The 16,621-nt window shown below is 39.2% G+C and overlaps 1 protein-coding gene across 2 annotated transcripts in view; it reads right to left on the minus strand.

Moving 5' to 3' along the window:
• Nucleotides 1-1,104: 1,104 nt before the first annotated feature.
• P2RX7 (purinergic receptor P2X 7) overlaps nt 1,105-16,621 on the minus strand; it is a 55,794-nt gene continuing 40,277 nt past the window's right edge. For both annotated transcript variants that reach the window (XM_037817074.1, XM_037817073.1), the window contains 2 exons: nt 15,640-15,741; nt 1,105-4,561 (listed from right to left, as the gene is read on the minus strand). In XM_037817074.1, coding sequence (XP_037673002.1) covers nt 4,064-4,561; nt 15,640-15,741 — 600 coding nt within the window. In that variant the 3' untranslated portion in view covers nt 1,105-4,063. The remainder of the gene's footprint in view (nt 4,562-15,639; nt 15,742-16,621) is intronic.

A 16,621-nucleotide genomic window follows, 5' to 3' on the forward strand; every position in this document is an offset into this window, starting at 1 on the left:
CAGGGGTCACAGTCTTTGTTGGCTCTAGGAGGCAGGGTTTCATGCGGACAATGACTGTGCACTCCAGGAAGCCAAGACAAGCCTCTTAATTTTTGAGGGCTGCTGGTGGGCCTGGAATTGGTGGGTTCTGATTGCCTCTTCACCCCATTGCAGAGGCAGGGTTTCCCACTCTAGGGTTTTGGTGATGGCTGGGTACACGGCACCCAACACAGCACGGGTAAGATGGACACCAGTTTCTCAGTCACCTATACTCCCAGCCCACAGGCAGGGCCACACAGGGGCTGCACTTGGGAACAGGGTGAACCAGCAGGGGCTTGGGAGGCAGGCTTTGTAGTGACAACAGGGTGTGGGGGCCCCTGGTTCCTATGGGACGATATGATAGGCTGGTTTGAATAATTCCATGGGCTGGCAGGGAACTGAAAACCTGCTATTCGGAAATGAGCAGGCACTGCACCTGGTCTGTTTGATTAGGGGACCTTCTCCATGGGAGCAGAGTCAGGAGGGGGACTTGCAATTAAGCAATTTGAGGCCCTCCCACTTTCATTAGATGTCAAGGCAGCACATAATGTTGGACCTTAAGTTGAGTCCTTATGTCACATTACATTATATCGCTGGGCTCTGTGGACTGCCTTTGTCTCTAGATTTGGTGCACTCTTGCCCCTGACCAACAAGTAGTCTCACCCCCACCAACTTGGGACAGGGGGTATTGTAAAATTCAAGGCACACCAAAGCTTTTCCTCTTCTTCTTTCACTGTGTGTGTGTGTGTGTGTGTGTGTGTGTGTGTGTCTATGTGTGTGTGTGAGACTTCCCAAGAGGAAGAGGAGGAGGAGAAAAGGGAGTCAGTCCATTTTGCTGTATATTTGGGGCAAATGTTTTATGGAATGAAGAAACACCAAAATGAAAATTAAAACCATATCTACTGCAACTCCTTGTTCATTCTCCACACAGAGATTAGAGTAATCTTTAAAAAATTTCAAGTATGTCATTGGATGAATGGATTATTATTCAGTCATAAAAAGGAATGAAATGCTGATCCATGCTACCACATGGATGAACCTTGAAGACATGATGCTAACTAAGTGAAAGAAGCCAGACACAGAAGGTCACATATTGTTTGATTCCCTTTATATGAAATATCCAGAATAGGCAAATCTATAGAGACAGAAAGTAGATGACTGGTTGTTGGAGGGAGGGGAGAAAGGAGATAAACTGCTTAATTGGTAAGAGATTTTACTTTAGAGCAATGAAAATGTTTTGGAAGCAGATAGAGGTGGTAGTTGCACAATGTTGCAAATGTGCTAAGTAACACTGTATTGCTTACTTTAAAATGAATTAATTTAAAAAAAGAAACAATCAAATAAGGTTTTGTCAAGCTCCTGCTTAAAATGCTTCAATGGCTTTCCATTTTTTATTAGGATGAAGGCAAAACTCTTTGCCATGGCCCACAAGGCTCTATATAGTCTAGACCCTGCCATGTTTTTTTCCGCCACAGGGCCTTTACACATGCTTTATTTCTGCCTACAGTGTTGTTCTCGCCCCCTCTTTACCTAGTTAACTAGTGCTTATCCTTCAGGTTTCAGCTGAAAGATTCCTTCCTCAGGCATGCCTTCTTTGATCTCCTCGAATGGGTCAGATTCCCCTATTGTAGACTCTCAGAGCAGCATCATTTACCTTCTTCATCATAATGCTTGCACAAGTTGCAAGTTTACAATTGCTTGAATTGTTTGATGAATGTTCATTTTCTTGAGAGCAGCAACCTCATCTAACATTGATCCCCAGTGAGTGCCTCCAAGAATATTTGTTGAATAAATCTGTTAATGAATGAATCAACTGTGATTCTGGGGGGCCTTCTGAGAGAAGGAAGTAAAGGGAAGACTTAAATAAACATGAATTATACACCATTTTTTCATTATCAAAACAGTTAAGGTTCCTACATTGCTGAGCTAGAATTAGGAAAGGTTTTAAAAAAAGTGGTCCCCTCTAAAGAGAGAAATGCAAATCCATGACCAATTGTACATGAAATCAGACGGTATTACAGCAAGAAAGCAGATCTCTTTTCTTCTGACCAAAGAGGAAGTAGTGAATATTGTGCAATTACCATAATAGAAGAATGGTTTTAACTGAAAGAAAACAGATCCTTTACAAAATGTGACTCTCATTGGGATGCCTTTGATGGTGACATTATTTTACACAGTATTCTAAAAATAAGAATACAAATATGGTCCATGTATTGTAGGAAGTGCCAGACATTTTGCACACAGTTGAAGTAACACATCACCCTCTCACTCAGAGCATCAGTGGGGAAGGTGAAGGAAAACAGGAGGTGGATCCAGTGATAATTTGTCATTCCAAATTCTGCCTCCATCTGGGGCCTCAGCGAGGTGGTAAAGACACACTACTAATAAGGCACTGAAGATGAAGGTATAAAGATTCAGAGGCCATCTGGACAGAAACCTTTAGCAGTTACATAGAATTCTTGGAGTAAATAATTTCTATTCCCAAGAAACCATATGTAATACAGTTTGCAAAAATATCTCTGAAAGGTAGTTAAAATGAAAGTTCAATCTGGCCTAATTAACTTGATTCCTGAGTTTAAAGCCAGATAAAATCCTGGGTCAAAAAAAAGTTTCTGTCTGTGATATTTTATATTAATACAGTAGAAAGCTGCTGGTTTTTAAAAGGTATCAAAATGGTAAATCTTAGAGTATGTATTAAAAAATTCACAGATGCCTCATTGAATAGTGGCCTTTAAACTATTCTTTAAGGTGGTGGTTAGGAAATAAATAGCCAGCTCTATTTCCACAGAAAAGGAAACCCTGCAGGGGATCCTAAACCTGGGCCATCAGCATCCTGTTCTTATGTTGACGTATGGAGAAGGTAAAGATTTGGGTGTGGGTTGCTTTTTAAGTCGCATCCAGACTGCATCTGGCTGCAAAGTCCAGGATGTTAAAGGCACTGAGGTGGCTTTTTCCAGATAGCAGTAGTCACTCTCTGTCACAGAACGGTATTGTGGACTGGACTGTTTATGAGTAGCTCAACAGTTAGAGCAGGTGAATTCCAGAGCTGGTCTGGTGAGTTATCCGATTTGATCTGCAGCCCTCCTAGAACTGCGAATAGGAACAGTTAGATGTTGCTGTGTAACAAATCACTCCAAGACTTAGTGTCTTAAAACAACAATTTGGTTTTGTGAGTTGACTAGGCAGTTCTCACTTGGGGTCTCTCCTACAGTTGCAGTCATATATTGGCAGGGTCTGTAATCATCTAAAGGCTTCTCTCCCATCTCTGGTGACAGGGCTTGGATGGATTGAAGAGTGGGGGGCTGGCTGGTTGAGCATCTGTCCCCTCCATGTGGCCCACTTGGATGTCTTCAAACAGGGCAGTCTCAGGGTAGTCAGACCTCTTATATGGTGGCTGGGACTGCAAGAGTTCCATGGACCAGGAAGTAGAAGCTGCTAGTGTCTTAAGACCACTACCCTGAAGCTAGGACCATGTCACTTCTGCCATTGGATAAAACAGTTAGCGCTTGCCCAGATTTGAGGGCAGGAAACAGGAACCTCAAGTCTCAAGGGACAAGTGTCAAAGAACTACATTCTCCAGCCAGGACCCAAAGGGTCTATCCCTAGTTGGACATTATCCTAGTCTGGTCTCATAATGTGGTGCTTCACGATCATTTAGATCTTTCCTCATTAATCAGACAGTTCATGTCCATTGACTCCATTTGTCTTCACACTATCTCTGGGACATAGTAGCTTGGGTAACAAGGAGACTGAGGTACAAAGGTTAAAGGCGTAGGGTCGCACAACTCCCCAGGGACAGAAGTGATACTTAAATCTAAATTTCTTGAGTCTTAGTCCATGTTGAGGGATTTTGGTTTGTTTGTTTGCTTGTTTCTTTGTTTAGCCAGGTCACTCTGCTCTCTGACACATATAGAGTTGTAGGAGAGGAAGGCACATCTTCCTTTGGCTGAAAAGTTGGCCACAGGACTTTGAAGGTGAAGCTCAAGGTGAAGTTCAATGTGCACATGAAGGCAAGGTTTACCATGACTGCTGCATCCGTGGACCTTCAGTAAGGAAACTTGAAGCCACTGTACTGGCCTTCGCTCTTAGGAAACTCTCTCCGGATCCTCCAGCGGCAGCAGCTGGGCAGAATGGCAAAGTCAGCCATGTCCTGGGAGCCGAAGCGCCAGATGGTGTAGCACCTGTAGGCGCAGTGCCGCAGCCGAGTGTTGGTGGAATCTGAATCCAGTGCCAACAAGGGCTCTTGGTAGAGCAGGAGAAACTGCAGGGCATTTCTAGACAGGACGAGCTTCCGGAACGGGTCCGAGGTGGTGATGCAGGCACCAGGCTTTTTCCGGCAGCACAGCTCTTCCAGGCATCTGTGACTCTCAGGAAGTTGGGATGGGAGGCAGTTTCCACAGTGGCACCAGCACGGGCTGTCCCTGGATCTAGGACTTGCCTCTTCCTTGAGTGGCTGCATTTCCTCTGGTTGTCCAGGAATGGGAGATGGATCACGGAGAGGCAGGGGCAGCTTGGACAAGTCTGTGAAGTCCAAGGGTGGTCTCTGAAAAAGCCAAGTTTCCAAACCCATCAGCAGTGACAACCATTAGGTTCTAAATTCTTTACTTTTATTATTAATTTATATAATTATATTTACTTTCATTAATTATAATATTTATTTATTAAACAGTTTATATCAGGACTTGCTGGTGCTTTACAAGCATTGCCTCAATTAGACCTTCTAATAATCGCATGAGATATGTATTCTCATCTCCATTTTACAGATTTGGAAAGTAAATATCAGAAAAGCCAGGCTTCAATTCAGATATCACCTCTTCAGAGAGACCTTCTTTCCCTGCCCAACAACCACCCCCCAAGAACGTTCTTTTATCACATCATAGTATTTACATTCTTTATAGTACTTATCACCATCTAAAGTGATTTTATTGATTTTTATGTTTACTTGATGATTATTCTTCCATGTAAAAGCAGGGACCTTGCCTGCTTTGTTTACTGCTGAGTCCCCAGTGTCTACGACCATGCCTAGGACAGCACCTAACACACAGTGGACAGCAGATATTTTTTGATGTACGTCTACTCTCCTTTCTTATGAGACAGCCTCTGCTGGCAAATCTGATTGTTATCCTCCAAGAGAACTTGTCAAAATTGCAGTCATTTGTGTTTATTCTTTGTGACCCATACTTTCATTCACCAGGTAAAGAAGGCCTGAGCCAAGTACATTAAAATGAAATAGTTTTTGTAGACGAATGTTCACAGCAGCATTATTCATAATAGGCCCAAAGTGGAAGGAACCCAAGTGTCCATCAGCAGATGAATGGGTAAATGAAATGTGGACGATCCATACAATGGAATAATGTTCAGCCATAAAAAGGAATGAAGTACAGATACTTGCTACAACGTGAACGCAAACCTTGAAAACATTATGCTGAGTAAAAGGAAGCCAGGCGTAAAAGGCCACATATTCTATAATTCCAGAACAGGCAAATCCCCAGACAGAAAGCAAATTAATGGTTGCCAGAGGCTGAGGGGCTGGGGGGAAGGGGAAGTGACTGCTTAATGGGTATAGGGTTCCCTTTTGGAGTGATGAGAATGTTCTGGAACTAGATAGTGGTGATGGTTGAACAATACTGTGTATGTACCATCACTGACTTGTAACTTTAAAATGGTTAAATACATTTTATGTATATTTTACCACAATAGAAAACAAGACAATGACAACAACAACAAAAATAGTTCACTTTATACCCAAACATGACAAGGACATTACCAAGAATGGAAAAATTTTGTCCTTTCTCTCCCAAGAAGAGATATAAAAGTCCTAAATGAAATATTACTGAATTGAATCCAGCAATAAATACAAAGAAAAATTCATTCAATTTGAGTTAATGCAGGAATGCAATGTTGGCTAAATATTTGAAAACTAATAAATGCAATTTACCACATAACAGGAAAAAAAAGAAAAAACTTATATGGTCATTTCAAAAGAAGCAGAAAGAAATATTATTTTTAAATTGAGTATCTGTTCAGGATAAAAATCTTAGCAAACTAGAAACAGGAGAATTTTCTTAATCTGATAGACTGTTCTTTGAAAGCCTACAGCAAACAATATGTAAATAGGGCAAAAAAAAAACTTTCTCCCTGAGATAGGAAACAAGGGAAGGATGCCCACTGTCACCACTTCTATTCAGTATTGTACTGGAGGTCCTAGACAGGATAATAAGGCAAAGAAAAAGAAAGACACGAATTAGAAAGAAAGAGATAATATTGTCATTTCTCATAGATGATATCTTTATATACAAAGAAAATTCAAAAGAATCTAAACACCATTACAATTAAAAAATAAATGTAGCAAGGTTGCTGGACACAAGGTCAATATTTAAAAAAAAAACCCATTGTATTTATATGTAGCAGCAACAAATAGAAAATAAAATTAGAATAATAATTTTGTAATAATATAAAAATTGATTTATAGTAATAAATTTAACAAAAGATGTTCAAGATCTTTAGACTAAAAATGACTAAATCTACTTGAGAGAAATTAAAGAAATTCTAAGTAAATGGAGGAATATACCATGTTCATGGTTTAGAAGACTCAAATTGTGAAGATGTAACTTCTTCCCAAATTGCCAATGTAGGTGGACCCCAACAGGGTTTTTTTATTGGTGGAAATTAATGTGATTCTAAAACTTATATGGAAATACAGACAACCAAAAATTGCCAAGGCAAGCTTGCAAAAGAACAGAGATATAGGACTTAGATCATCAGATGTCAAGTCTTTGTATAAAATTACAATAAAGTCAGTATGGTATTGTCCCAAGAATATACACATAGACCAGTGAAATAGAGTTCAGAAACATACTCATACATAAATGGTTACGTGACACTGCAGAACAATGGAAGAAGACAGTATTTTCAATAAAGTTCACTGATTGGATATCCATGTGGAAAAAAGGAACCTTGGCCTTTACCTTACCACATATAGAAAAGATTGATTCCTAATAGATTGTCGATCTAAATTTGAAAGGTCAAACTATAAAACTTCTAGAAAAAGCAACAGAGAATTTCTTCATGATCTTAGGGTAGACAGATTTCTTAAACAGGGCATGAAAAGCAACACCCATAGAGGAAGAAAATAAGATAAACTGGTATACAAGAGGTAGGCCACAGAGTGAGGGAAATATTTATAATACATATATCCAACAAAGAGTTTGTATTCAGAGCTGGGCTTCCAGGGAAGATGGCAAAGTAGGGAGCTCCAGGACCCACTCCTCCTCCCAAATCAGCTAGTGGACAGGCAGAAACTGTCTGAAAACAACTGTTCTGGGGCTCCAGAGGTCAGGGGAGCACTGTACAGCATCCAGGGAAGACCGGGACAAAGAGACTGAGAAACTGCAGAAGAGAACTGTGAATAACTCGCTCTGTGGAGGCTGCTGGTGCCCACCCCCCACTCTTGAGCTGAGCCACTAGACATATATGGAGCATTGTCCCCAAAGCAGCAGGATATATACATTCTTCTCAAGTGCTCACGAATCATTCTCCAGGATAGAAAAAACATTGAGTCACAAAACAAATCTCAATAAATTAAAAAAGATTGAAATTACATAAGACACTTTTTCTAATCAGAATGGAATGAAGCTGGAAATCAATAACAGATCAAGAACTGGAAAATTCACATAAATTTGGAGGTTAAACAATCAGTGGGTTGAAGACAAAGTTGCAAGAGAAATCAGTAAATATTTTGAGACGAATGAAAACAGGAGCACAGTATATCATAAATTATGGGTTGCAGCAAAGTAGTGCTGCATAGTATTAGAAAAGAAGAAAGAGCTAAAATTAAAGACTTACCTGCACACCTGGAGGACCCATGAAAAGAATAGCAAGCAGAAGGAAAGAAATAACAAAGATTAGAGCAGAAATAAATGAAATCGCGAATAAAAAAAGTAGAATTAACAAAACAAAAGTTGATTCTTTGAGAGGATCAATAGAATTGACAAACCTTTAGCTAGACTGACAAAAAAATGAGAAGATGCAATAAAATGTGAGAGGTGGAGGAGCATTACTACTGACCCCACAGAATTAAAAAGAACCATAAAAGGATATTATGAACAATTGTATGCCAACAGATTAGACAACCTAGATGAAATGGACAAATTCCTAGAACAAACAACCTACGCTGACTTGAGAAGAAATAGAAGATCTCAACAGACCAATTACATGTAAAGCAATTGAATCATGAATCAGTCATCAAAAACCTTCTAATGAAGAAAAGCCCAGGACCAGATGGCTTTACAGGTGAAGTCTACCAATCATTCCAAGAAAAATTAATACCAATCCTGCTCAAACTCTTCAAAAAATTGAAGAGGAGGGAACACTACCTAACTCATTCTATCAGGCCAACATCACCCTGTTACTAAAGCTAGATAAAGACACTACAAGAAAAGAAAATTACAGGCCAATTTCTCTAGTGAATATAGAGACAGACATCCTCAACAGAATACTTGCAGATGGAATCCAACAGCACATTAAAAGAATTATATACCATGAGCAAGTGGATTTTATTCCAGGTATGTATGATGATTCAATAGAAGAAAATCAATTAATGTAATATATGACATTAACAAATCAAAGGGGAAAAACTACATGATTATCTCGATTGATGCAGGAAAGGCATTTGACAAAATCCAGCGTTGTTTCTTGATTAAAAAAAAAAAAACCACTTTGAAAGATAGGAATAGAAGGAAACTTCCTCAACATGAAAAAGAGGCATATATGAAAAATCCACAGCTGGTACTCAATGGTGAAAGACTGAAAGCTTTTCCTTTAAGGTCTGGAAGAAGACAAGCATGTGCACTGACACCTCTGTTATTCAACAGAGATGCTAGAAGTTCTAGTTAGAGCAGTTAGGCAACAAAAAGAAATAAAAGGCCCCCAAATTGGGAACAAAGAAGTAAATCTTTCACTATTTATAGATGACATGCTCCTGTATTTAGAAAATCCCTAAAATTCTACAACAAAGGTACTAGAGTTAATAAACAATTTCAGCAAAGTAGTGGGATACAAGTTCAATATGCAAAAATCAGTAGTGTGTCTATACACTAATAATGAGAAATCTGATGTGGAAATCAAGAATAAAATTCCATTTACAGTAGCAACTAAAGGAATTATATGTAGGAATAAAGTTAACCAAGGATGTAAAGGACTGGTACACAGAAAACTACAAAACATTGCTAAAAGAAATTGAAGAGGAGGCGGGGCAAGATGGCGGAGTGGTGAGGAGCAGAATTTCGTCTGTCCCCTAGAGCAGCTGGCAATTACCCAAGAACTATATGAAACTGTTTTCGGGGTCTCCAGTAACCAGTCACACATTGGACACAAGTTTGGAATTGGAGGAAAAGCTGAGATCGCAGCGAACATTGTAAGTTCCCTGGACCAGGGATCTGGCGCCCCTCCCCACCCAGACCTCACAGACTGTCTTGCTGCCGGCTCCCTGAAAGGGGGGGGGGGGGGTGGACCAAAAAACAGCAATCTGCTGAGGGCAAGAAGGGAGGCTCAACCCAGCCTCAACTGCAGAATTAATTAACAAATTAATTAACTAACTTTGGGAGCTGGGGTGCTAAAGAAGGGCTGGGCTCCAAGAAGTGGGGGCACGTAAAAGCGGCACCCATTCCCAGACTTCAAAAAAGCCATTTTTTTTTCCCCTACATTTTGTCCCTTCTGGCTTCTCACTGATCCCTTATCTTTTTGCATTTCAATAGCCCCTGGCAGGGGTGGAACTGAAAGGGTTGGAGAGTAATTATCAGACAATAGCCCAAAGCATATCTTTAAATGCTCTATTCTGACACTGACAAAACTTCCAGGCTGGGGAAAGACTTTTAAAAAAGACTCTTTTTTTTTTTTTTTTCTTTCCTTTCTTCTTTTTCTTGATTTCTTTTTGACTTTTTTTTTTTTTTTCTTAAATCTAAAAGTAATATATGTGGTTATTTTCTATCGGAAAGCCCAGGTTGAGGGACTAGGCTGGGCTTGGAGACAGAGTACCCACAGTGTCTTTGAATTCCGTATTCACTACTGAAGGCCTCCACCCCCGTCTTTAATTGGCAACTCAGGCTGACCAAGGAATCTACCTGGAGAGGCCCCAAAGAGGAGAGGGGAGAAGGGAATAGTGCCCCTGAGAGACAACTGGAGTTCTAAGGATTGGGAGAGTAGAGGGAGGTCCAGCTCAACTGGCAGTCCTCCTTCTGGGAATTCAGACCCCAGGGGCTGGAATTCAGATTCCAGCTTCACTCAGCCACGCCCCCACAGGATCAGAGTCACCAGGAGAACTAAAGGCTCCATATCTCCTTACACTGGTGGGGGAGCTGGTGGGGGAGCTGCGGGCTGGCCAGCGCCACCTGCTGGACAGGAGAGGAAAAGTACCAATTCTAAAGGCCTCATAGGAGGGTCTCATTCTCAGGAAAACTCTATACCCTCCCAATGAGACCTGGGCCTCACTAGACTGGGAAAATCTGACTAGGGTCGATCATATCTGAGGAGACTCACTCACAGAAAGGTTACATAGAGGCAGAGCAAGAAACAGAAAAAACAAAAGGGGAAAAATTCTGATCAACTAAATAGAACCTAAGTTAGAGGTCTAGAATAAGTTGAACTGAATAACAGAGGCCAGAGAACAAAGCCAACCAACAAGAAAACCACTAGGTAAAAGACAGAAAACAAGCTCCAAAATAAACTGATCAAGAAAATCAGATGCCTAGACAACTTAAGATAACAAGCCATACCAGGAAACACGAAAACATGCACCAGCTAAAGGAACAAACTAATAGCTCAGCTGAGACACAGGAGTGGAGGCAACTAATGCTAAATAAATTTGATGAAATGAAGGAAGATATAGCAAAAGAGCTGAAGGATATCAAGAAGACACTGGCTGACCATAAAGAAGAATTCATAAACTTAAAAAAACAAATGGCAGAACTCATGGGAATGAAGGCCACAATGGAGGAGATGAAAAACACAATGGAGGGACACAACAGTAGATTTGAACAGGCAGAAGAAAGGATAAGTGAACTGGAAGACAGGTCACTCGAATTCATACACACAAAAGAACAGATGGTGAAAGAAATGGAAAAATATGAGCAGGGTCTTAGGGAGCTGAGTGACAACATGAAACACACAAATATACGTGTTATGGGTATCCCGGAAGGAGAAGAGAGGGGAAAAGGGGCAGAAAGAGTAATAGAAGACATATTCACTGAAAATTTCCCAACTCTTATAAAAGACAGAAAATTAGAGATTCAAGAAGTACAACGTACCCCAAATAGAATAGATCCCAATAGACCTACTCCAAGACACTTACTGGTCAGATTGTCCAATGTCAAAGACAAAGAGAGGATTCTGAAAGCAGCAAGAGAAAAGCAATCCATCACATACAAGGGAAGGTCAATAAGACTATGTACAGATTTCTCTGCAGAAACCATGGAGGCAAGAAGACAGTGGCGTGATATATTTAAGATACTGAAAGAGAAAAACTGCCAACCAAGAATTCTATATCCAGCAAAACTTTCCTTCAAAAATGAGGGAGAGATTAAAACATTTTCAGACAAACAGACACTGAGAGAGTTTGTGAATAAGAGACCGGCACTGCAAGAAATACTAAAGGGAGTGCTACAGGCTGATAGGAAAAGACAGGAGAGAGAGAGTTGGAGAAGAGTGCAGAAATGAAGATTATCAGGAAAGGTAAAAGGAGAGGAAAAAATAAGATATGACATATAAATTCCAAAAAAGCAAAATGGTAGCAGAAAGTACTGCCCTTACAGTAATAACACTAAATGTAAATGGATTAAACTCCCCAATAAAAAGACACAGACTGGCAGAATGGATTAAAAAACAGGACCCATCTATATGCTGTCTAAAAGAAATTGAAAAGACCTAACTAAATGGAAAGACATTCCATGTTCATGGTTTGGAAGATTAAATATTGTTAAAATGTCACTTTTACCAAAAATGATTTATAGATTCAGTGCAATCCTAATAAAAATGCCAACAGCCTACTTTGCAGAAATGGAAAAGCCAGTTATCAAATTTATTTGGAAGGGTGAGGAGCCCCAAATAGCCAAAACCATCTTGAAAAAGAATGAAGTTGGAGGATTCACACTTCCTGGCATTAAAGCATATTACAAAACTATAGTGGTCAAAACAGCCAGGTACTGGCATAAAGATACAGTGGTCAATGGAATCAAACTAAGAGTTCAGAAATAGACATTCACATCTATTGCCAAATGATATTTGTCAAATGATATTTGACAAGGCCACCAAGTCCACCCAGCTGGGAAAGAACAGTGCCAGGAGAACTGGATATCCATATGCAAAATAATGAAAGAGGACCCCCATCTCACACTGTACACAGTAATGAACTCACAGTGGATAAAAAACCTAAATATAAGAACCAGTAACATAAAATTCGTAGAAGAAAATTTAGAGAAGCATCTTTAAGATCTTGTGGTAGGCAATGGTTTCTTAGACCTTAAACCCAAAACATAAGTAATGAAAGATAACATAGATAAATGGGACCGCCTCAAAATTAAAAACTTCTGTGCTTCAAAGAACTTTGTCAAGAAAGTGAAAAGACAGGCTACTCAATGGGAGAAAATATTTGGAAACCACATATCTGATAAGGATTTAATATCCAGAATATATAAAGAAATCCTACAACTCAACAATAAAAAAGACAAACAACTCAATCAAAAAATGGACAAAGACTTGAATAGACATTTTTCCAAAGAGGAAATACAAATGCCCAAAAAGCACATGAAAACATGCTCAGCATCACTAGTTGTTGGGGAAATGTGATTCAAAACTACAATGAGATATCATTTCGCACCTACTAGAATGGTCATATAAAAAAAAAAAAAGAAAATTACAAGTGTCAGAGACGATGTGGAGAAACAGGAAAACTGATTCACTGCTGTCAGGAATGTAAAATGGTGCAGCTGCTTTGGAAAACAGTTTGGTGTTTCCTCAGGAAGATAATTATAGAATTGCCACATGATCTGGCAATCCCACTTCTAGGAATATATCCAGAAGAACTGAAAGCAGGGACAATTTGCACACCAATGTCATAGAGGCATTATCCACAAATGCCAAAAGATGAAAGTAACCCAAGTGTCCATCAACCAATTTATGGATTAAAAAAATATGTTATAGACGTGATAGAATATTATTCAGCTGTAAGAAGGAATGAAGTGATGATGCATGCGACAGCACTTTGTTGAGTGAAATAATCCAGACACAAAATGACAAATATTATATGATCTCAATGGTATGAACTAATTATAATAAGCATAACTCATTGTGCTGGTTTGAATATATTATGTCCCCCCAAAAGAGCCATGATCTTTTAACCCAATCTTGTTGTGTGGAAACTTGATTGTTTCCGTGGAGATGCGATTCAGTCAACTGTGGTTGAGACCTTTAATTATTTCCATGGTGGTGTGGACCCCACCCATTCAGGGTGGATCTTGATTAGTTCACTGAAGTACTTAAGAGAAGCTAAGAGCTACTTAAGAGAAGCTAAGAGCTTCTTAAGAGAAGCTAAGACACAGATGCTGATGCTTGCTGATGCTTGTAGACCCTTGGAGATGCAGACAGAAGGATGTTTGGATATGCTAAGCTAAGAGATGGAGCACAGAGTTTGCCCCAGAGAAGCTAAGAGAGGACTTGCAGATGCTTAGAGAGAAATGCCCCAGGAGAACCAAGCAGAGAGTTGAGAGAAACTAAGAGAAACAGAAGACCAGAGACATTTTGGAGAAAGTCATTTTGAAATGCAACCCGGGAGCAAAGGGCCAGCAGACGCCAGCTCCGTGCCTTCCCAGCTGACAGAAGTGTTCCAGACACCACTGGCCTTCCTTTATTGAAAGTATCCCCTTGTTGATGTCTTAATTTGGACATTTTCATGGCATTAGAACTGTAAATTTGTAACCTTATAAACCCCTCTTTATAAAAGCCAATCCATTTCTGGTATTTTGCATAATGGCAGCTCTAGCAAACCGTAACACTCATAGAGCTAGAATCTGGAATATAGGTTATCAAGAGATGGGATGGGGGTAGAGAATGGGGAGCTGATACTTAATTTGTGCAAAATTTCTAATTAGGTCAATTATAAATTTTTGGAAATGGATAGTGGTGATGGTAGCACATTATTGTGAGTGTAATTAACAGGACTGAATTATGTTTGTGAATGTGGTTGAAAGGGGAAGTTTTGGATCATGTATGTCACTAAAAGGAAAGTTAGAGGATAAAATATGGGACTGTATAACACAGTGGGCCCTGCTGTGGACGGGAAAAGTTTTAACTGTGGTTAAAAGTACAGATATAAGAATGTTCTTTCATAAATTATATATAAAAAGAAGAAAGAATGAGTATTTGGTAATGGATGGTGAGGGTAGTAGTACATCATTTTGAATGTAATAGCAGCACTGAATTATATATTTCAATATGCTTAAAAGGGGCAATTTTAGGTTGTTTATATGTTAACTAGAATAAGAATTTTAAAAAATCTTTGGACTGTACCACACAAAGAGGGAATCCTAATGTAAACCATGGACTGTAGTTACTAGTACAATTATAATGTTCTTTCATAAATTTTAACACATGTACTGCACAAATGCAAGGTGTTAATAATGGGGTGATGGTGATATATAGGACTCTATATTTTCTGTATGATTTTCCTGTAAACGTACAACTTCTCTAATAAAAAAAGAAAGAATTTTTTTTTAAAAAAGGAACTTGTATTCAGAGAACTGATCAATACGAACGAGACAGCTTAATAGGAAAATAGGCAAAGACTTGAACAGACACTTCATAAAAGAGAATTCATAATTGCATATTCATAAAAGAGAATATGCAAAAGACCAATAAACAAAAGAGATTTGAGTTTACTAGTGATCAGGGAAATGCAAATCCAAACCGCCATAGGATACCATTCTATACCTGCCAAAATGGCTGAATTTAAAAAGACAGAAAATGCTAAGTGTTGGTGAGGATGTCCAGGGAGTGTGGATCAGTGCAACCACTTTGGAGAAGCGTTTGGTAGTATCTACCAAAGCTGAGCATATGTTTGCCTTATAACTCAGCAATTCCACTGTTAGGTGCACCCAACGGAGGGCATCCATTTGCTTACCAAATCCATGGATTATAATGCTTATAACAGCATTATTGGTATTTACCCCAAACTGACCACCATCCAACTGTCAATCAACATGGGGTAAATAAATTGTATGTTTACAAAATGGAAACTATATGACAGTGAGAACTATTGGTATGCTCCATGTCATGGTTGAGTCTCACAAAAAATAATGTTGAGGGAAAGAAGCCAGATACTCAACAAAATATATACCGTATGATATTTTTTTTTCAACTTTATAAAATTCAAAAAGAAGTAAAACTAATCTTTGGAGACAAGATGATGGTTACTTATTTGAGAGGGTAGTAATATTCAATTTTTCAAACTGGGTGCTGGTTACACAAATGTGCCCAGTTTGTTAAAAGTCCTCAATTATGATTTGTATGCATTGCTAAATGTAATTATACTTTAATAGTAAGTTTTCTCTAAAAACGACTGATTTAACTTACTGGGACTTCTTTGCCCTTGACATTTTGCAGACTTTCCCCAAGCAGCTGCTGGTCCACCATTCTAATATGGGGTTCATCCACAAAGGACACATACTTTAATGTCTAGGAAAAGAAGGTTGAAAAGTTTACCCATTTCAGTATGGAATTATTGAGACTTGTATTACTGAACATATCTGAAGGCAACTGCTACCCTCATTTACCAAATGTTAAACTTTGTTTTAACCAAACTAACCAAAAACTCTCGGTAACCAAGAATGAATGAAATCAGAAATGGAATCCTATGTACCTTAACTGGTAGAGTCAGAGTGTCCACAGTTTACAGCCTCAGTTTTTTAGGTCTCCCCGAGTACTACGTAAATTTCCGATAACAAGTTGTGTGTGAGTGTGTGTGTGTGTGTCTTGATTGAATATGTCCAGAAAGTCGTATTATTGCAATTTAAATTATTTATACTTTCATTAAATTTCATCCCATCTTGGGCCATGAAGTCATGATTATTTTTAGCTGCAAAAATGAGCTTTTATTTCAAATTGTAAATACATGTACAGTGCACAATGAATCATGCATTCAGCTGCTGGAAAAGGGAGGACAGTAATGTTCTTGGATGAGAGAAAGACAAAGAAATCCTCTTTGTTCTTTCTAAGCACCAGAGATTTCTCTTTGGGAGAAATCATGGATTGAGTGCAGAGGACCTGCTTGGCAAAGTCCAGTGAGTCATATTTTTTCCTGAATTAATCAAATCAAAACACTATAGGTGAGGCCAAAATTCCATGTGACTGCTCTCCCATCCTATTCTCCTTCCCAGAAGCAACCGCTGGTATCACTTCTGTATGTGTCCAGTATCCTTATGCACACACACACACATACATGTAGAAATATACAGGATTACTTTATGTGTGTAGTTATTTTTTTAAACTTATTGTACTGGATTGAAGAGTATCCCCCTGAAACTCGTGTCTACTCGGAACCTCAGAACATGACAGT

The sequence above is a fragment of the Choloepus didactylus genome, chromosome 23, assembly GCF_015220235.1.
Source record: "Choloepus didactylus isolate mChoDid1 chromosome 23, mChoDid1.pri, whole genome shotgun sequence".
In the NCBI taxonomy this organism is placed as follows: Eukaryota; Metazoa; Chordata; class Mammalia; order Pilosa; family Megalonychidae; genus Choloepus; species Choloepus didactylus.